The sequence below is a fragment of the Mastigoproctus giganteus genome, chromosome 6, assembly GCF_048544385.1.
Source record: "Mastigoproctus giganteus isolate SK-2022 chromosome 6, ASM4854438v1, whole genome shotgun sequence".
In the NCBI taxonomy this organism is placed as follows: domain Eukaryota; kingdom Metazoa; phylum Arthropoda; class Arachnida; order Uropygi; family Thelyphonidae; genus Mastigoproctus; species Mastigoproctus giganteus.
Window position 1 is genome coordinate 236615656 of NC_143580.1, and position 22141 is coordinate 236637796.

Below are 22141 nucleotides of genomic sequence, written 5' to 3' on the forward strand. Positions count from 1 at the left end.
AAACTTGGTGCCTCTGTAGCCAGGTGGGCAGGAGCAGCAGTGCATAGCACATGCTTCTTGATTAGACTGGGGTTCGAGCCCGTGCCCACTAAATACGGAGGATGCGGAAAGGTCAGGGAATGACCACCGCATATCCCCGGAGCAGTATGGCCTTAGTTGCTAATTCCTAAAAAAACCAAAAAACAAATAATATCATAAACTTGTATTTCAATGAAGCTTTTAATACTGTTGAACAAAAAGGCTACTGTATAACTTAGAGCATTGTGGCATTAAGGGCAAGTTACTGCTACGAATAAAGGTATGGTTGAGTGGGAGAAGACAGATTGGTTATTAATGGATAGTGTTTTTTTGGACTAATGTTATTAATGGAGTCCCCACTAATAACACTAATCCGTACAAGGCCATTGATGTTTTCTATATTTATTAATGATATTGATGAAAGTATATGAGGCTAAATGTATAAGTTTTCATATGATATGATGGTTGGCAGGGCAGTTAATTACATTAATCAAGGAGCTACTTCAACAAGATTCTAGAAAAATTAGGCAGATTATTAGGGCTAATATAAAAAATTAGGCAGATTATTGGGGCTGATATAAAAAATTAGGCAGATTATTGGGGCTGATATAAAAAAAATTAGGCAGCAAAAGTAGAGCTGAGAAATGGCAGTTGAAGTTTAACATCGACAAATGCAAGGTACTTTGTATGGGTAGCAGTAATTCCAAGTTAATGTATCAGCTGTGCATACTACACTTAGGTTAGTGGAAAATGAAAACAATCTGGGAATAATTTTGCAGTTAGATATGAAGTTCTCTGAGCAGTGCAGACAGCTCATGGGATTTGTCAATGATATATACAGGAACTTTACTAGCAGAGGTTTTATCTCATTGTACAAGCCAATGGTGTTAGGCCACATCTTGAGTACTGCATACAGGTCTGGAGGTCTCATTTTAGGAATTATGTAGATCTGCTGGAACGAGTGCAGAGAAAGCCAACAATATTGGTGAAGGGAACAAAAGGGTGGCCCTATCAAGAAAGGCTTCAGTTCTGCAAATTGGAGCAGCTGGAGACTAGATACCTGCGAGGCGATATATTGAGGTGTTTAATGCTTTGAATGCATCGAGACAACTGAATGCTGATGGCATTCTTCCTCTTACTCAGACTACGCATATCAGTGGTCATATGTTAAAATTGAGGAAGGATGGTTAAGGATAGACATGCAGAAGTTTGCTTTCAGCTAGTAGGTGGTATATTTTTGGAAAAAACTTCCATCTGTTGTTTTGTAAGTGGGTATTCTGAATGAATTGAATGAACCCTCAGATATGATGTTTTCTGAGCAGTGCAGACAGGCTGCCAGAGCAGCTCATGGGTTCTTATCAATGATATACAGGAATTTTGCTAGTAGGTAGTAGGTATAACGAGATGATTATCCCTTTGTATAAGGCAATGATCAGGCCACTGCATACAGGTCTGAAGGCCTCATTTTTAGGAAGGATGTAGAATTGCTAGAATGAGTACCACGAAAGGCAACAAGATTGGTGGGGGGAAAAAAGGGAGTACTCTTACCAAGAAAGGCTTAAGTTCTGAAAATTGCAGCATCTGGAGACTAGGCACCTGTGAGGTGATTTGATTGAGGTATATAAGGCTTTGAATGGTTTGAGCAGGCTCAATGCTGATGGGATTCTTCCTCTTGCTCAGATTACACACCCAAGGGGGCATAAACTAAAATTGAGGAAAGACAGTCGTAGAATATATATGTGGAAATTTGCCTTTAGCCAGCGGGTGGTTGACTGCTGGAACAAACTTCCATCCGTCATTGTGAAAGTTGATAACTTAACTAAATTCAAAGAACTGGACAAACTTTTGGAGCAAATGGATGGGTGAAAAGGGAAGGTTTTTTTTTTGCTGATACTTTAAGCTTGGTTTCTTGCATCATTTGCCACTACTAATATTAATATGTAGTTACTAATTAGTATGTGTATTTGTGTTTTTTTTTTTTTTATGAAGGGAAGTCAGATGAATTCCAGAAATAAACATGACTGTGACCTGAGACAGGTAATTCTGAACTGACTAGAAAATGCCCTGGGAAAATTTTATGTCAGTTTTATTAGTGAGTAAGGTGTAGTGTATATGGGACCTATTCAATCCCTCATATACCAATTCAGTAACTAATTTGTCAGTAGTGCAATTATATATTAATAATAAGGAAATACTTCACTATATAAACATTTTTTTATGTTTATTGAATGTTTTATATATTAATGTTTAGTGTTTATAGTTGTTTATTGTAACTAAATTTTGAATATTTATGGGTATTTTATACTCAGATCAGCAAAAACTTGATGATGAAATCAAGAAATTACGCAAGAACTTGAAGCCAAAAGTGTCCAAGTTGTATGAAATGGAAGGAAAGTCAGAACCACGTGGCTTTGATATGGAATCTCTGACAAGAGAAGAGTTTGCAGCATTTGAGAGTATGCTTAGGCCCATTTAGTTGTTTTTGCATGATAGGAGAAGATTGAAGTATTTTAATATATATTTTTGTGGGTAATGAACTATAATTTTCAAATTCAGAACTATGAAAAACTTTTACAGAAAAGTCTCTTTTTCAGAAATTTATTGGCCAGGAGTGTTAATTGCTGTAATATACTTTTGAATTTCTATTTGTTCATAAATCATATGTGAAGATAAAGTTGTAAATAAATTTCATTAAGATCAGTTTGAAAAAAACATGTAACTGCTTATGTGTATTTCAGAAAGCTTGTATGTGTACACACACACACACATACACATACGTTATGATGACTTAGATAACTATCTGCAAACATAGCAGTTATTTACCTTACGTAGACAACAATTTTGGTCATTATCATCATTACTGGAGATTCGGATATTGTTACCCATTCTGATCTTAGAGATATTCTATCTCATGGTTTTAAACTCAGACTTATCCTTAAACTATGCATCCTTCAAAACACAGCTCTATCAAGACCTTTTAGATTACTGTATACACTCAGCTTACAAATACAATAACCCTATAGAATCATATCAAATATGGATTAATATTGTTTTCCATGATCTGGTCAATAGGTATTCCAAATTATGGTCTAAATCTCTTCTCAATAAATCCTTCAAATTCTACAACTTTGCCAATATCAAAAAAGCAATTACTAGAACTTCATAAGCATTTGTTATGCCACATATCAATAAAGCATCTAACAATTATGCTTTTATCTTCAAAGCTTTCTATGCCTCTATTTTAAAGAAAGAAGTTCAATCTAGCGTTACTAATAAACCTATTGTATCTGTACACAATATCATTATAAAAAAATATTGGCTTTAAATAAAATTCTAAAATTAAACATCAATAATTATAAATTCCCTTATGTTTACTTCATACCAAAATTCCACCTGTTAGTTTTAGGTTCATCACCTCCTGTAAAAATAGCTATGCCCAAGCCTGGTAAGGCTTTGGCATAGCTATTTTTACAGGAGGTGATGAACATTATTTTCATTAATTTGGAACATTAATAATTACAATAATTTGGAACATTATTCCAAACAGCAGCATTATTTTCATTAATTTACCTGTTAAGTTAAATACCTGTCTTATTACAGAAATTCAAACATTTGGCTTCTAGAACTTGTTCACTAGTATTAATTTAGATAATCTTTATAAAGTTCTTCAAAATATTTATTAGGAATATAAACATATATTTAAATGTAATACCTCCTACTAGAATAATTTGGTTAAACTATTTAAACTATAGGAAGTCCTGCATCCTGTATTATAGCCTATCTTTACCTTTATTGGTATGAATGTTCCTTACTTAAAGAGGTCACTTTTTTTTTTTTTTTTTTTAGATATGTTGATGATGTGTCTGTTGGATTATCTCAATTTTCAATTTTTGGCACACAATTTTGGTATACAACTTCTACCTAGTTGCCAACCTTCTGTATATCCCCCCCCCCTTTTTTTTTAATACATACTATGTAATAATATTATTCTCCTTGACCATGGCATACTTTAAGTTAGAAACAAAGAACTCTGTACTGTCATCTTGTCATGCAATTCTGGTTGCTGACACTTGATAATGATGCCAGGATTGTGCAGTATACGACAATATCATTTTGTATTATATTATTGGCTTATTTCTATATATACAGTCGGATCTCCATATTTGCGTGATCTGTATTCACTGATTTGTGTTTTCATGTTGTCAATCGTGAAATTTATCATATTAAAAATTTGGCTGCTTGCTTGCTGCATTCACCCTGAGTTGAGGTGGGGCACGCATGTCTTCAGTCTCGAATTTAGTGCCATCCGAGTAGAACGGCTTGTGACCTTTGTGTGTTGTGTGTGTGTCTGTGTTGGGCTACCATTGTGTGTATCTGTGTTCATGCTTATGTGAATACCCATGGGTATTCACATAAGCATGAAACTAAACAAAGCACATCTAGTGGCGGGCAAAAGACTAAAAGGGTCAAAAAAGTGATCGACTTTGGACGATCACTTTTTTGACCCTTTTGGTCTATTCTCGACATTTATTCTAGATAAATGTCAAGAAGGGCTCACATACACAACCATAGGCCACATGTTTGGTATCAACGAAAGTACCATTCGATACATAAGGAAACAAGAAACTGCGATCAGAGAAGCAGTGCAAACTGGTGGGATTCTTACTGCTAAATATGCCGCCTAGTTGCATGATAAAGTGATATTAAAAATGATGAAGACTCTACTGTTCATTTGGATCGAAGACAGCACAAGAAAAAGTTGCCTGTGAACATTGATACAATTTCTGCTAACAGCCCTCGTATATTACAACAGATTTAAGCAGCAAACCCTCTATATCAGAAGCACCATTGAAATCACTTTCATTGCCAGCAAAGGCTGGCTCCAGAAATTCAAGAGGCGTTATTCACTCCATAATGTAAAGATTATGGGCGAGTCTGTTTCAGCTGATCACGAGGCTGCTAAGCCTACTCTGCAAATCAAGAAGCTCATCGACGAGAAGGGATACAAACCTGAACAGGTTTTCAATGCCAATGAGACGGCATTATTCTGGAAGAAGATGCCTCAGTGCACCTGTATAGCCATCGAAGAGAAGAAGCCCCCAGGATTCAGGGCGGCATGAGATTGGGTTACGCTGCTAGTTTGAAGGAATGCAGCAGGCCATATGACAAAGCCTGGCCTAATTTTCCACGCGCAGAACACAAGAGTTCTTAGAGGACAAAGTTGGCGCCTCCGTAGCCAGGTGGGAAGGAGCAGCAGTGCATAGCACACGCTTCTTGATTAGACCGGAGTTCGAGTCCGTCACCACCAAATACGGAAGATGCGGAAAGGTCAGAGAATGACCACCACATTTCCCGGAGCAATATGGCCTTAGTTGCTAATGCTCCTAAAAACCAAACAACAAACAACAAACAAAAACAGGACAAAGTTTTGAAGACTTAGAGGAGGACGACATCAATGATTTAATTGATGGACAAGCAACAACACTAATTGATGATGAACTTGGAGCTTGTTTGTTCCAACAGAGGAAGAGGTTGAGGAAGAAAACCTTGGAAAACCTAGCACAGGCAATGCGTGGCGCCAAACGCCTAGCGAGCTTCTACAAATATGACAACAACGTGATTCATGCAATGAAGTTCAAGGAAAGCCTTAACAATATTTTAACACCATTCACAGCAATGTTCAACAAGTTCAAACAAAGGGAGCAGCAGCTTCCCATCACAATGTTCCTGAAAAGGAAAATTTCCACATCGATGCCTAAAACTCCTCGTACCCCCGAACCAGAAGTCTCAACTTCGGCCAACCCTGCTTCTTCTCCAGCCTCTGCAACCCCCTACTACTGAGGAGTGCTGAATCCTGTCGTGAATACCTTGGTGCATGCCTTATTCTTCTTAACTGCGTAAAATTTTAGATTTAGTATTTTCAGAACATGGGTCTAAAATGTTACTCATTACTGTAAAATGCAGCTAAAATCTTTTAAATCCATTTAAACATTTTTCTGTTAATTGTAAATGGTTGCGTAAGTGTTTAGGCATATGTAGAAAACATATGCCTAAACATATGCCTGTGGCTATTTGGGCAAGAGTACAGATTTCCGCAGAGTTTCACGTTTTCATGGGAAGTGCTAACACGTAACCCATGCAAATGTGAGGAACTGGCCTTATGTATTAATTTATATATATATTATATATATATAGACAAAAAAGGTAAAAATCAGTATATTTCTGCATATGGTAGGGGAGTTGAACTATAAATATAGTAACCATGGAAAAAAATAGGGAGAACCTGTAAGTAAAAAATCAGTTTACCTGAAATAAATATAAAATGCAATTAATAAGAGCATAATAACTGTAAGAACCAAAAGCTGTGGGTCCTAGGACTTTAACTACTTCTTGAAAAGGGTTGGCAGCGAAAATCGTAGGAGCCACAACAATAGTCCATGTTTCTGTTATGATGTATATACGTAAACGGTATACATATACATCACAGCCGACACCTGACAGAGACCAGAAGGAAGAATAAAATAATAAATAAACTATAAAATAAAAAATAAAAATGATAAATAAATAAATAACCTGTGGAAAGAAAAGTATAAAATTTAAACTCAAAAATATCTAAGAGATGGGGCAAAAACAAGAGAACTTACGGTCTGTATGGACTGGAAGATGTTGTCAATGGTGATTGAAGGAGAGCTAAGTGTTCACTTTGCGGTATATATATGTGGTGTGTGTATACACATTTACAGTTATATATATACACACATATATATTTATTTTTTATGTGTGTGTATGCACACACACATTATACGTTTCATATATTTTGTGTATAGAGATCAGAAACATAACAATAAACCATGGTTTATAAATCAAAATAAAGTCATATTAACACAGTTTACTAAGACTTAGTAAAATGTAAAAACTTTCGTAGTCGCAAAAATTTTACTTTAGAACTTTTGTGAACCACAGAGGAGCAAAGGTAAATAATCCCTGGCTTCTAGCCGTGAAGGGTATTGTGTACGGCATATGCATTTTGTACACAATAAATAAAGATTTCTTCTTCTAATAAATTATTGCCTGCCTAATAAAAAAAAAAAAAAAAAAAAAAAGGCAGACCAGACATCATTTGATCTCTGTCTCTTAGCTGCTATTTCTAATTTGTCTCATGTTTATATTAGCATTAGCATTAGTAGAGGCATTTGATGCAAGAAAGCAAGTTATGCAGCATCAGCCAAAAAAAAAAAATAAAATAAAATAAATAAATAAATAAATAAATAAAAAATAACCACTTCCACTTCACCCCTCTGTTCGTTCGAAATACCTGTCCAGCTGAGCCTTAAACTTATTTAGGCTATCAACTTCAACGACAAGGGATGGAAGTCTGTTCCACCAACCAACCACCCACTGGCTAAAGGCAAATTTCCTCACGTCTATCCTACATCTGTCTTTCCTCAATTTGAATTTATGCCCTCTCAGGTGATTTTTCTGAGCAAGAGGAAGAATCCCATCAGCATTGAGCATGCTCAAACCATTCAAGGCTTTATACACCTCAATCAGATCACCTCGCTGGTGCCTAGTCTCCAGACACTGTAATTTGCAAAACTTAAGCCTTTCTTCGTAAGAGCACCCCTTTGTTCCATTCACCAATCTTGTTGCCCTTCTCTGTACTCGTTCCAGCATCCCTATAATCTTCTTGAAATGAGGCCTCCAGACCTGTATACAGTACTCTGGGTGTGGCCTGACCATTGCCTTATACAAGGGAATAATCACCTCCTTATCCCTGCTAGAAAAATTCCTATATATCATTGACAATACACCATGAGCTACTCTTGCAGCCCATCTGCACTGCTCAGAAAACTTCATATCTGCCTGCACAACCACCCCCAGGTCCCTTTCATTCTCTACCACTGTCAGTGTAGTACCACAGAGTTGATACGTTGCTCTGGGGTTGCTCTTTCCCATATGTAGTACTTTACATTTGTCAATGTTAAACTTCATTTGCCACCTCTCAGCCCATCTGCTCAACCTTTCCAGATCCTGTTGCAGTCGCATAGTGTCAGTAGTGTCCTTGACAACCCTACCAACCTTCGTATCGTCTGCAGACTTGGACATTAAGCTTGATATACCAATATCATAAATGAATGATACATCAATATCATTTATAAATACAAAAAACAATAATGGACCCAATACTGAACTCTGAGGGACTCCACTAATAACATTAGTCCACGATGAGCAGTGTCCATTGATTACCACTCTCTGTCTTCTTCCCCTCAACCACCCCTTTATCCATAGCAGCAATTTGCCTCCAATGCCAAACTGCTCCAATTTGTGCAGCAGTCTTCCATGTGCAACAGTATCAAAAGTCTTTCTAAGATCCAAGTATATAATATCAAAGTTATTCCCTGTATCCAGTTCTTTTGTGACTGCATCATAGTATCCAATCAAATTGGTCAGGCAAGACTTCCCCTTAACAAAACCATGCTGTGTCTGAGCTATAACTGAAGTCTTGTCTAGATGATCCTGCAGTGCTTCTTTAACCAGTGCCTCCATTAACTTACCTGCAACAGAAGTTAAACTACAGGTCTATAATTACTTGTGTCGCCTTTTGATCCTCCTTTGTGAATTGGGGTCACATTTGCACATCTCCAGTCCATGGGTACTTCCCCTGAGTCCAAGAAAGCTCTCATAATTATGGCTAAGGGTTTGCTTACTTCCTTTGCTGCCTCCTTTAATATAACTGCACAGATCCCATCCACCCCAGGTGCCTTTCTTGTATTTATCTTCAACAATTTCTCCTCCACTTTACTCTCAGTTATTACAAGTTTCTCTAGCTTACTGCCAGAGTTGAATACACCTCTGGCATTCCCCTCGCTGAATAACTCCTCATGTGTGAATGTCAATGCAAAATATTCATTTAGTTTGTTAGCTACCTGAGCAGGATCATCAACAGCTGACCCATCGATATCAAGTGGACCAATCTGATTCATCCCCTTCCTTTTAGAGTTGACATAAGTAAAGAACTCTTTTCTGTTTTTCTTTGCATCCCTTGCCAAAGATTTCTCGTAATCTGCCTTCGCCTGCCTAACCTCCTTTGTAACTTGGTTACAGATCAACTTGTATCTATCATAGGCTTCTGTGTCACGTATTAATTTATATGTATCCCATGCATTTTTCTTCTCTGCCATATGTCTCATTAGTTCATCTGACATCCACTTAGGCCTAAACCTTGAACAATATTTCTTAGTTGGTATGTAAAGCCTAGTGGCTTCCAAGATAAGTTCTTTGAATGCTTCCCATTTTGAATTTGCTGTTGGTAACATCATCAGTTGGTCCCACTGTATAGAATTTAAATACCGTTTCAGTCCATCGTAGTTGCCTTTACGAAAGCAATAACCCTTCCCTTTACCCCTAATGGTAGTTACCTCTTTGAGTAAATCCCACTTCAGCACACTGTGATCACTGCCACCTAGTGGTTCATTTATCTGCAGATTCTTAATGCATGAAGAATCACTACTGATAATCAAATCAAGAGTATTACTCCCTCTAGTTGCCTCCCGAACATGCTGATGTAGAATACGATCATCCAAAAAATCCACAAAAGCCTTGCTAGTGTGTGAGTGACCAGCCCCCAAATTCCAGTCAATATCTGGGAAATTAAAATCCCCCATTATAAGACTCTCTGATTTACTGGCCCACTCTATTTCCCTGTACAATTTCTTATTATACTCATCAGAGTCATTAGGCCTATAGCACACTCCTACTCTCAATTTTGATCTCCCAGTGCTTATGTCACACCAAACTGACTCGACACTGCACTGTCCAGCAAAGTCGACTGGCTTCACTTCCTTGGATTTTATGTATTTCTTAACTGATAGCATAACCCCTCCTCCCTTCCTATCCTGTCTATCCCTTCTGTAGACATTGTACTCCCCAAATTCCAGTTCTGCATTCCTTATATCTGTGTGACACCACGTCTCTGAAATCCCAACAATATCTGCCTTTGATGTTTTGAGCAATACCTCAAATTCATCAAATTTATTTACTATACTCCTAGCATTGGTGTACATGCAAGTATACATGCACCTGTTCTTTTTCTTAGCTACCCTAACACAACCCATGTGTTTACTTGTACCCCAATGATTCCCAGCAGTCTCTGAAATATCCTGCATCTTATTTTCCAGGCTGCGGCTCATTCCAATAGAAGCAATGCAAGAATCACTTTCACCTCTGCCAGTGGCTACTGTTAGTCTATTAGTCCTTGTATCCCCTCAATCTAGCAGTTTTCCGACCCACCTAACACTGCCTCGATAGTATCAGCAAACATTCTTGCACCCTTTCTATTTAAGTGTATCTCATCCCTGTAGAAGCAGTCTCTCCTGTTAACAAGTTCAGACCAGGCTGAAAAAAATTCTACCCCTTGAGCCTTGCACAATCTTTCCAGGGCCGAATTGATCGACAGGGCTCTCATCATATACTCCCTCCTATCATGTCTGGGCAGAATTGCAGACACTTTCAAATTCAACCCTAATTCATTTTCAACAGTGACCTGTACTTGTTAAGTAATTCCGCCGGTCTCCTTTTTTTTTTTTTTTTTTTTTTTGATTTGGTAATTGTTGGCGCATCGGCTTCTGTGGCCATATTGCACCTCCCAAGGTTTTTGCAGTACTTTGATCCAAGCCCGAGGCGGGAATCGAACCCGCGACCTTTGGGTTGCCGGGCAGGTACTTTACCCACTCGGCTCCGGTCTCCTACTCTTAATATCATTAGTGCCAACATGTACAACTATATCACCTTTTGTGCCCTTAAAAGATGATATCCGCTCTACAACGTCATCAACCTTTGCCCCTGGCAGACATACCCCTGGTCCTGTTCCACCTATCCTTTTTACAAAGCATGTTTCCCGTTTCCCTGACAGTAGAGTCACCAACAACTACTAATTTCTTTGGGACCAGCGCATTCTGCCTTGGGGGCTGCCGCTGTGTTGCGTGATGACCAAGTGCAAGCTCTGGCGTTGGGGTGCCTCCGTAGCCAGGTGGGAAGGAGCAGCAGTGCGTAGCACACGCTTCTTGATTAGACCGGGGTTCGAGCCCATCACCGCCAAATACGGAGGATGCGGAAAGGTCAGGGAATGACCGCCGCATATCCCGGAGCAATATGGCCTTAGTTGCTAATGCTCCTAAAAACCAAATAACAACAATAACAACAGCTCTGGCATTGGTGTGGGCAGCTGAGAGCTTGATGGGCCCCTCACTTTTAATCCTTCGAGGGCATCCACCCTGTCCTTCAAGCTCTCATATAGGCCCATAACAATGCTGAGTTGTCGCCTGATTTCCTTACACTCCTTGCATCGCGCACACACAAAGACATCCCCCATGGCATATATATAAATGATTGTAGCTGTAGAGTATTAATTTTATAAAGTCTGTAGTATGATTAAGTATACTTCTGTGAGCATTAATTTATGCTGTAAATATGTGCAAGAAATTATCTCCATTTTCATGCTTGTTGTTGATATGGAGGTTTGATGGCGCATAGGCTACTTTGGCCATAATGCATTCATGCTTGTATTTCACTTAAAAGTAATATTGTTGAGGAATCTACCTTCCTCAAAATATGCCTTAAATGAATTTTATCAAAATAATCTTCTTTTATTTGAAAACTGGATTTCCATTAAAAATCTCTATTCATCATATAATAAATTAAAGCAGTGCTGCTGTTGCCCGAAGTGAACACGTGAGTTAAGAAATAAAAAAAATAGAAAAAAACCCATAAATTTTTATTATTTTTATTTTTTTTGCAAAATCATGACAGCATTATTTTCCTGTCATGACTTTCTAAAAATGTAGCTCTGCAGTAATTAAAAGTGCCTATTTAGCTTAGGATAAAAGGGAAAAAAATTTGTTTTATGAATATAATAAAAATTATTTTATTTTTATAGGGTATCAAGCTGTATGAACAAGAAGATAAAAAAAAAATTGAATAGCAAATTATTCATAGTTGCTATGAGTTACTAAAATTGAGCATGAAATGGTAGTAGATGGAGTTGTGTTATAGACTGTTAAACTTTGATATTAGAAAAAAAAATAGCCTTGAGTGTTGGGAATCATATCAGTAAAAATTCCTTTCTGGATTGGACACAGCTTTATTAAAATACAATAAATGCAAAAATAAGTTAAAAACTGATAAAGTAATAAAAATGATAAAACGAATAAGATGAAATAAAAGTAATTAAAAATGGTTGCAAGACTTAAGCTTTCAAGGCAACTATCAGGATGACTTTTCTTTAAGTCAAGAAATCAAATTAAATTATAGGAATGTTAAAAAGTTATTAATGAATAACTTTACACCATGTTGAAACAATATATTTATAGAAGTTTTGAAGGTTTTACTTTCTTTCTTCAGCTAACAATTCAAGTTAAAAACTGACAGTGATAGATGCAATGGAAATCAAGGAATCATTAAACAAGGTCAAGAGAATTCATCCAGTGCTAGCAGTGACTGGAGGAGATTCAGAGAAGTGCATGTAGTAACTAGAGTCAGCAGCCACATTTTTTGAACTGCTGTGTTAAGGATAATTTGAGTTAATTTTTATGGTTTTTGATCTGTCTTCTAAATTCTTATTGTCATTTTGAAAGATGGCCATCACTAAGATTATAAGACCAACATTTTAGAATCATATGTTTTGCAATCTAATCCAAACTAAATTTATAGTACATGGGAGGGTGTGCCGACAAGATGTTTTATTTTGATTTATCATCTTGAGACAAGATTTAAATAGACTGTGTTATTCACCCAAATTGTGCTGAAATAAATGGAAAAAGCAGGCTTCAATAGTCCTTTCTTGAACATTTTGCATCTTTTTTTCATTGGTTAATTTAGATAACAGATAGAATTACAATTGCTAATGGAAACTTTTTTGTTTGAAATCTTGTCTAGGACTTCCTAATTAGGGCCGGCTTTAGGGTAAGGCAGAGTAGGCACTGGCCTAGGGGTACCAACTCCCCCCCAAACCTTGGCACAAATTGATAAAATTAATCATTCTAAAAAATTAAAACCTTTGCATCAGAGGGTGGGGAATGCCATCAGTCAGTGTTGGCCTAGGGTACCGTATACCCTTCAGCCATCCCTGTTCCTAATGAGAATATTTTTTAAAATTGTGAACCATATTAACTTATAAATAATACAGGGCAATTTCTTTAATACACAATACAATAAATTGAGTATATTACTAAGGAATATGTAAAAAATCAAATCAAATTATATGATATTATACCTATGTCCATGTAAGTTATAGTAATGATATATATAGTAATGATATATATAGTATGATATATATATAATGATAATGGTAATGATATATATAGTATGATATATAGTAATGATATATAAGTTGTGTCACCAGATAGAAGTTCACACTATTATCTCTATATATATATCACAAAATGCAATGCAGAAATGGCTGTGACTGCAAAAGCAAAAATTACAAGAAACTCAACAGTGGTGGGGACACCTTCTTTACTGTTCTCTGTTTATCATATATCAAGCTAAATTATAGTTCCCCCACATACTTTTTTAGCAATATTCATAAATTAGTGTGGTTATCCCGCAAGGAAAATAAATATCTGGGATAACTAGTTAATAAACATTGTAATTCTTTTTTAGGTGTTGTGATATTTACATAATATACATATGGTGAAGTTACAGTAGTTTTATAAGTTTTTCTATCTGAAATAACTCAGTGACAAAGAGCAAAGTAATCAGAAAAGTTACAATGGGTCAGACCAAACTTGTGATAAGTTGGTAGTCTGTGGAATGAAAGCTGAGCTCTGTTTAGATTAATGTAGCAGTGTTGTGATAATCATTTTATTACATTTCTGATGTATTAAAAGTAAAGACAGTGAGAAATTTATATTAAAATGGAAGAAATTTTCATATTTTATTAGAAGAGATGACTACCGATGAATTTATTTTGGAAGAATAAGTTGGTGGAAGCAGAAGGATTTGGTGTATCAATTATGGAAAATTCTGTTGGTTGAATATGCTCTGAGTAATGATCAACACAGAAGGTTGTGATGATGAGGAAATCCCTTGTTGGAAAAGTCAGTGGCACACTAGATGAAATGTAATCAGAAGTGATCTGGAGCAAGGTTACAAGGTACCATCAGTCATTTAACATCTCATATGGATACAAAGAGATAGAAGGGCTGGCTGCAGACCTGGGTTAGTGGACATTGATATGCACAGCCTATTGTTAACTGCTGTGGTTCTATATTGGTTGCAGTACAACAGTTACTGTGAAATTGTAAACTACTCTTGCAGTCTACACAGAGTGTAAATGGAAATTTATTATTATCTAATTTGGCACTAATGACACTAGACAAAATGACTTAAAGAGTAGTTATGATATAATTTTTAGTCTTATATAATTGATATAAAACTAGTTAAGAAAATGTCATGATGTTATGTCAAAATGATCATGCATTGGAAATTAAGGTGAAAGTAATTGTAATTTTCCCTGGACATAGGAGCAAATATATCAGCCTTGTCAATCAGTTTATTGGCTAGAGAAACTGTAGAGGTTGTTAAATAGAAGCTTTCTCCATGTGGCCTAAGCTATTTGGAATTTAATTAGGAGTAAGTACAGATAGGAGTAAGTAAGAGACAAGTACAGGTCACTGATGAAAAAAAGCCGTGAATTAGGGTTGAAATTGAAAGTGTCTGCAATTCTGCCCAGACACGATAGGAGGGAGTATATGATGAGAGCCCTGTCAATCAATTCGGCCCTGGAAAGATTGTGCAGGGCTCAAGGGGTAGAATTTTTTTCAGCCTGGTCTGTACTTGTTAACAGGAGAGACTGCTTCTACAGGGATGGGATACACTTAAATAGAAAGGGTGCAAGAATGTTTGCTGAGGCTATCGAGGCAATGTTAGGTGGGTCGGAAAACTGCTAGATTGGGGGGATACAAGGACTAATAGATTAACAGTAGCCACTGGCAGAGGTGAAAGTGATTCTTGCACTGCTTCTATTGGAATGAGCCGCAGCCTGGAAAATAAGATGCAGGATATTTCAGAGACTGCTGGGAATCATTGGGGTACAAGTAAACACATGGGTTGTGTTAGGGTAGCTAAGAAAAAGAACAGGTGCATGTATACTTGTGTGTACACCAATGCTAGGAGTTTAGTAAATAAATTTGATGAATTTGAGGTATTGCTCAAAACATCAAAGGCAGATATTGTGGGGATTTCAGAGACGTGGTGTCACACAGATATAAGAAATGCAGAACTGGAATTTGGGGAGTACAATGTCTACAGAAAGGATAGACAGGATAGGAAGGGAGGAGGGGTTATGCTATTAGTTAAAAAACACATAAAATCCAAGGAAGTGAAGCCAGTCGACATCGCTGGACAGTGCAGTGTCGAGTCAGTTTGGTGTGACATAAGCATTGGGAGATCAAAATTGAGAGTAGGAGTGTGCTATAGGCCTAATGACTCTGATGAGTATAATAAGAAACTGTTCGGAGAAATAGAGTGGGCCAGTAAATCAGAGAGTCTTATAATGGGGGATTTTAATTTCCCAGATATTGACTGGAATTTGGGGGCTGGTCACTCACACAGTAGCAAGGCTTTTGTGGATTTATTGGATGATTGTTTTCTACATCAGCATGTTCGGGAGGCAACTAGAGGGAGTAATACTCTTGATTTGATTATCAGTAGTGATTCTTCATGCATTAAGAATCTGCAGATAAATGAACCACTTGGTGGCAGTGATCACAGTGTGCTGAAGTGGGAGTTACTCAAAGAGGTAACTACCATTAGGGGTAAAGGGAAGGGGTATTGCTTTCGTAAAGGCGACTACAATGGACTGAGACAGTATTTAAATTCTATACAGTGGGTTCAACTGATGATATTGCCAACAGCAAATTCAAAATGGGAAGCATTCCAAGAACTTATTGTGGAAGCTACTAGGCTTTACATACCAACTAAGAAATATTGTTCAAGGTTTAGGCCTAAATGGTTGTCAGATGAACTAATAAGGCATATGGCAGAGAAGAAAAATGCATGGGATACATACAAATTAACACGTGACACGGACGCCTATGATAGATACAAGTTGATCTGTAACCAAGTTACAAAGGAGGTTAGGCAGGCGAAGGCAGATTACGAGAGATCCTTGGCAAGGGATGCGAAGAAAAACAGCAAAGAGTTCTTTACTTATGTAAACTCTAGAAGGAAGGGGATGAATCAGATTGGTTCACTTGAGATCGATGGGTCAACTGTTGATGACCCTGCTCGGGTAGCTAAAAAACTAAATGAATATTTTGCATCGACATTCACACATGAGGAGTTATTCAGCGAGGGGAATGCCAGAGGTGTATTCAACTCTAGCAGTAAGCTAGAGAATCTTGTAATAACTGAGAGCAAAGTGGAGGAGAAATTGTTGAAGATAAACACAAGAAAGGCACCTGGGGTGGATGGGATCTATCCAGTTATATTAAAGGAGGTAAGCAAACCCTTAGCCATAATTATGAGAGCTTCCTTGGACTCAGGGGAGGTACCCATTGACTGGAGATGTGCAAATGTGACCCCAATTCACAAAGGGGGATCAAAGGCTGACACAAGTAATTATAGACCTGTGAGTTTAACTTCTGTTCCCGGAAAATTAATGGAGGCACTGGTGAAAGAAGCACTGCAGGATCATCTAGACAAGACTTCAGTTATAGCTAGGACACAGCATGGTTTTGTTAAGGGGAAGTCTTGCCTGACCAATTTGATTGGATACTATGATGCAGTCACAAAAGAACTGGATGCAGGGAATAACTTTGATATTATATACTTGGATCTTAGAAAGGCTTTTGATACTGTTGCACATGGAAGACTGCTGCACAAATTGGAGCAGTGTGGCATTGGAGGCAAGTTGCTGCTATGGATAAAGGGGTGGTTGAGGGGGAGAAGACAGAGAGTGGTAATCAATGGACACTGCTCATCGTGGACTAATGTTATTAGTGGAGTCCCTCAGGGTTCAGTATTGGGGCCTTTATTGTTTTCTGTATTTATAAATGATATTGATGATGGTATATCAGGCTTAATGTCCAAGTTTGCAGACGATACGAAGGTTGGCAGGGTTGTCAAGGACACTACTGACACTATGCTGCTGCAACAGGATTTGGAAAGGTTGAGCAGATGGGCTTCGAGGTGGCAAATGAAGTTTAACATTGACAAATGTAAAGTACTACATATGGGAAACAGCAACCCCAGAGCAACGTATCAACTCTGTGGTACTACACTGACAGTGGTAGAGAATGAATGGGACCTGGGGGTGGTGGTGCAGGCAGATATGAAGTTCTCTGAGCAGTGCAGACGAGCTGCAAGAGTAGCTCATGGTATTGTCAATGATATATAGGAATTTTTCTAGCAGGGATAAGGAGGTGATTATTCCCTTGTATAAGGCAATGGTCAGGCCACACCTAGAGTACTGTATACAGGCCTGGAGGCCTCATTTCAGGAAGGATGTAGAGCTGCTGGAACGAGTACAGAGAAGGGCAACTAGATTGGTGAATGGGACAAAGGGGTTCGCTTACGAAGAAAGGCTTAAGTTTTGCAAATTACAGTGTCTGGAAACTAGGCACCAGCGGGGTGATCTGATAGAGGTGTACAAAGCCTTGAATGGTTTGAGCATGCTCAATGCTGATGGGATTCTTCCTCTAGCTCAGAAAAATCACCTGAGAGGGCATAAATTCAAATTGAGGAAAGACAGATGTAGGATAGATGTGCGGAAATTTGCCTTTAGCCAGCGGGTGGTTGGTGGGTGGAACAGACTTCCATCCCTTGTCGTGGAAGTTGATAGCCTAAATAAGTTTAAGGCTCAGCTGGACAGGTATTTCGAACGAACAGAGGGGTGAAGTGGAAGTGGTTATTTTTATTTATTTATGTTACTTTTTTTTTTTTTTTTTTTTTTTGGCTGATGCTGCATAAGCTTGCTTTCTTGCATCAAATGCCTCTACTAATGCTAATGCTAATGCTAATGTAAGTGGAATTAGAAATAAATACAGATGGACTACACTGAGATCGGAAACATTGAGATTTAAAATTACATGTATCTGTGAATGTATAGTAACAAAGCTGCCATATACTTTGAATTTTTATTTTCACATGAAGATAAGGCTTAAAGAGATCTTCATGTGAAAATAACTCAGTGTAGAAAAAAATATATATATCATCTACATGAGTTAGATACTGGGTAATGCACAAGTACCCAGCAAAAATGGATGTGAATGGTAGAACTGTCAGAACCAAAAACCAGAGCTCTTGTTATGAAATTACTCAAATTTTTCTAATTTGAGTCACAAAGCTCCTGTGAGACCGGGGTTCAAGCCCGTCACCACCAAATACGGAAGATGCGGAAAGGTCAGGAAATAACCATCGCATATCCCCGGAGCAATATGGCCTTAGTTGCTAATGCACCTATAAAACCGCCGACCGGGCTAGCCGAGTGGGTAAAGTAACTACCCGGCAACCCAAAGGTCGCGGGTTCGATTCCCGCCTCGGGCTTGGATCAAAGTACTGCAAAAACCTTGGGAGGTGCAATATGGCCACAGAAGCCGATGCGCCAACAACTACCAAATCAAATCAAATCCTATAAAACCAAAAACAACAACAACAGCTCCTGTGAGTTTCATTCAAATGAAACAGCAAATGTTGAACAATTCTTTATTCAAACCTAAGGAATCTATTTATCAAGTAGTCTCCTCTTTTAATACATGCCTTTCACTGGATACTGTCAGAGAAGTATTCTGTGGTTGCTTGCTGAGTCACTCGAGCACCTCTTTTGTACCTTGTAATTATATTGGTAGTATTCCCCCCCCCCCCAAAGTGTATCTTTTAGTGATCGAAAAATGAGGATAGTCACCTGGGGCAGTGTCAAGAAAATAAGATAGGTGCAGTAGCACTTAAAAATGCAGTCTTAATTGATGTTAAAAGTTGTGTGGGCATTGTGAGGATGAATTTTTATCACTGTCAAGCGATCAACAGGAACGTCCAAGATAATGACTCAACCGCGAGTGCCTTTATCCCATACTACCCAAACCTATCAGAACAGGTTTCTAGGGTCCTAAAATCACATAGGATAAAGTGCATGCAGCTCTCAGGCAGAAAGTTTTGATCCTTCATCTCTAGAGTGAAGACACTGGTCCTTACTACAAAGTGGTCTAGTCTACTGCATCTCTTGCCATGACTGCACTAGCTGTTACACTGGGGTAAACTGGGAGACGGCTCATCAAACGTCTTACGGAACGTGAAAAAGCCATCCGTTTAGTGGACATGAACATTCGGCTATTGCTGAACACTTCTGGTCAACCTGCCACGATATTAACCCGCACTGCGATGTCGTGATTGTAGATAAGTTGTGCCACTACTGGCAATGCGTCTGGTTGGAGTTGTTGAACATCACACACTCTAATACCTCAGTCAACAGAAGCAGTGGATGTCGTGTCCCCCCTATTATTGAAGCAACCATTTTGATGAATAACAAACGTTGGCAATGTTCACATATGTCACAGCCACAGGCTTCAACATTAAACAATTAACTATTGCATCATGCAGTTTCACATATATGACTGGCAGTACATGCCCTCATGTTCCACACTCGTAACTGTCAGTTTGACTGATGAAGGTTACCATAATAACCGAAAGCTTTTATACTGTATGTATTTAATATATGTGTGTTTTATAATTAGTATTAAACCTGTCATTATTTATTTTATCTTCCGTTTCGCTCTGTGTCACACAATAATCCACAATATAATGAATCCAGAGTGCACAGGCCTCTTTAATCATAACTGAACTCATGATAATTATGGTTGAAAAAGACCATATTCATTGTTGAAAGCTTCCATGTATAATTTTAGAAATTTAATTGTAAATAGTCCCTATTTTATCTATATAGATTTATCAGTTAAGAGTTTTTAAGAATTTTATTTGTGTATAATTTATAGTTTTATTTTCATAGTGTAAAGTAGTAGTATATTAAAGGATGATAGGTCAGATGCGATCATACAACTACGATTTTTGGTGATTGGATAGAAATATAAACTCCAAAATTTTTCTTTACTAGTTTGCTTAATTTTACACTGAAAGTAATATATCTATGACTCATATCCAGCTTATGAAATCCCCCCCTCAAGTTTGTACCAAGCCAGTAACATAGAGGACATGCATCATCTTGTCATTGTTTGACAAGATGTATGAGTAGCTAAACAAGCAAGCAAGCAAGCAATCAAAGTAATTCTTCTTTGACAATAACTAGACATCAATTTCAAAATAGAAGATGGATATTGCAAGAAGAGAAGAACTTGATAAAAAAACAAGGTTCCAAGTTTGAATAAGAATTTTTGTTTTAGCTTTTGTTGTTTTCATTTGAGCCACTCTCGTAATTTAAATTCTAATTCTGGCTTTGTTTCTGACAGTTCTACTATTTGTATTCATTATAGAAGGTGAAAAATATCTGTATAACAAAACCAGTGCTGGAATTGTGTATGGGAAGGGAGTTGATTTATAAAGTTTAACTGAGCTGAAAAAAAAAAATAGCAAAATTGCTGCTAAATATCATGAATAAACTCTGGGACCATTTCAAGTCCATAATTTTTGGGCTTTCTGATGCATTCTGTCTCATCCTACTTCATTTCAAGCACAGGATATAACATAAATTTTCAGAGTCTTGCAACATTTTGCAGTATATATGTGTATATCATTTCATAAACTAAATTAAGCACACATTGTAGCATATTTCTGCATTCTTCTGCTGTTTTTTTTTTTTTTTTTATCTTCCTGCACTGCAATTCTTAGCCTTTGGTTTTCTTCCAGAAAGCATTAATATACCAGTCTGGTAAAATCTCAAAATATGATGGGGCAGACAGTTTGACCCAAGTAACATTTTGCCCTGGCTTCCATTCAAACTTGTAAATGATGCTGAAAATATTTAAAACAAACATAAATAAATATAAATAATTTCAGGAAATTATTAAATTGTATGTATTAAATTATATCTTTTTATTCTATTGTACTACAAAAATATACTGAACTTCTTAAAGTTATTTATGCTTCTCAAATTATTTTTGGCATTTTACAAAATAATCAGTGATTTCTTTACCATAAGTGAAATTTCATGTCAAGCAGTTACCTGTAACAAATCTAATAAGTTAATCATAAATTGATAAATGGCATACATTTGTTTACTAAAATATATAATAATCATTTTCTAAACCTGAGTTTAGAAAATGATTATTATATATTAAACATTTACAGTTATCATATTATGCAACTAATAACATCTACAGTTGAGTCTACAAGAAAAACAAGGAGTAACATCCTTGATACCCAGCATCAATCCATACATGGTTTATTTTCATTCACTGTCTACTTTCATTCACTAGTAATATCTTAATAAATATTAAAAGTTAATCTGAGTAAATATATTTAGTAAGTAATTTCAGCATTTACTAAGCAGTTCTAAGTATTCAATTTATGCATCAGGCAGCACAGCAGTATCACCAAAGGCAGAAGGTGTTGGTTCCATGGGAATAGGTATTATTGTTAGCTCTATGTCAAGGAAATGGAAAATATGCTATGCAAAAGGAGAGGTGGAATGGTGCAATGTCGGTCAGTGGCAAAAGTTAAATCATGTAAAATGATTATTTTTTTAAGGCTACATAAAATGTGATATTGTTGTTCACACTGGTACCAAATATTAAGAATAGATAATCTGAGGATTTACTTAACAGATAGAGCAATGTTGATAAAAAAAGCCACGAGTTAGGATTTAATTTGATTTGAAAGTATTTTGAATTTGCATAAACATGACAAGAGCCTTGTTAATCAGTTGGCCCTGTAGAAATTATACAAGGCTTGTGTTGGGTAGAAATTTTCTCAGCATTTTTTCCTGTACTTGCTAATGCATGGGACTGTTTTTAGAGAGGTGGGATATACTTAAGTAAAACAGGCGCAAGAATATTTGCTGATGCTATCGAGGCAGTGTTAGGTGGGTCAGAAAACTGCTAGTTTGGGGGAGGGATACACAGACTAATAGTTTAATTGGCAGTCATAAGCACAGCAAAATTGATTCTTGCAATGC

General features: G+C 37.2%; 1 protein-coding gene across 3 annotated transcripts in view; it reads left to right on the top strand.

Moving 5' to 3' along the window:
* Pdrg1 (Pdrg1 prefoldin-like subunit) overlaps nt 1-22141 on the top strand; it is a 99643-nt gene that overhangs the window by 74749 nt on the left and 2753 nt on the right. For 2 of the 3 annotated variants that reach the window (XM_090375779.1, XM_090375776.1), the window contains exon 4: nt 2328-2604. In XM_090375779.1, the coding sequence (XP_090231905.1) occupies nt 2328-2494 (167 nt within the window). In that variant the 3' untranslated portion in view covers nt 2495-2604. Of the gene's footprint in view, nt 1-2327; nt 2605-22141 lie in introns of those variants that run through there. The other variant, XM_090375778.1, reaches the window with a different exon arrangement.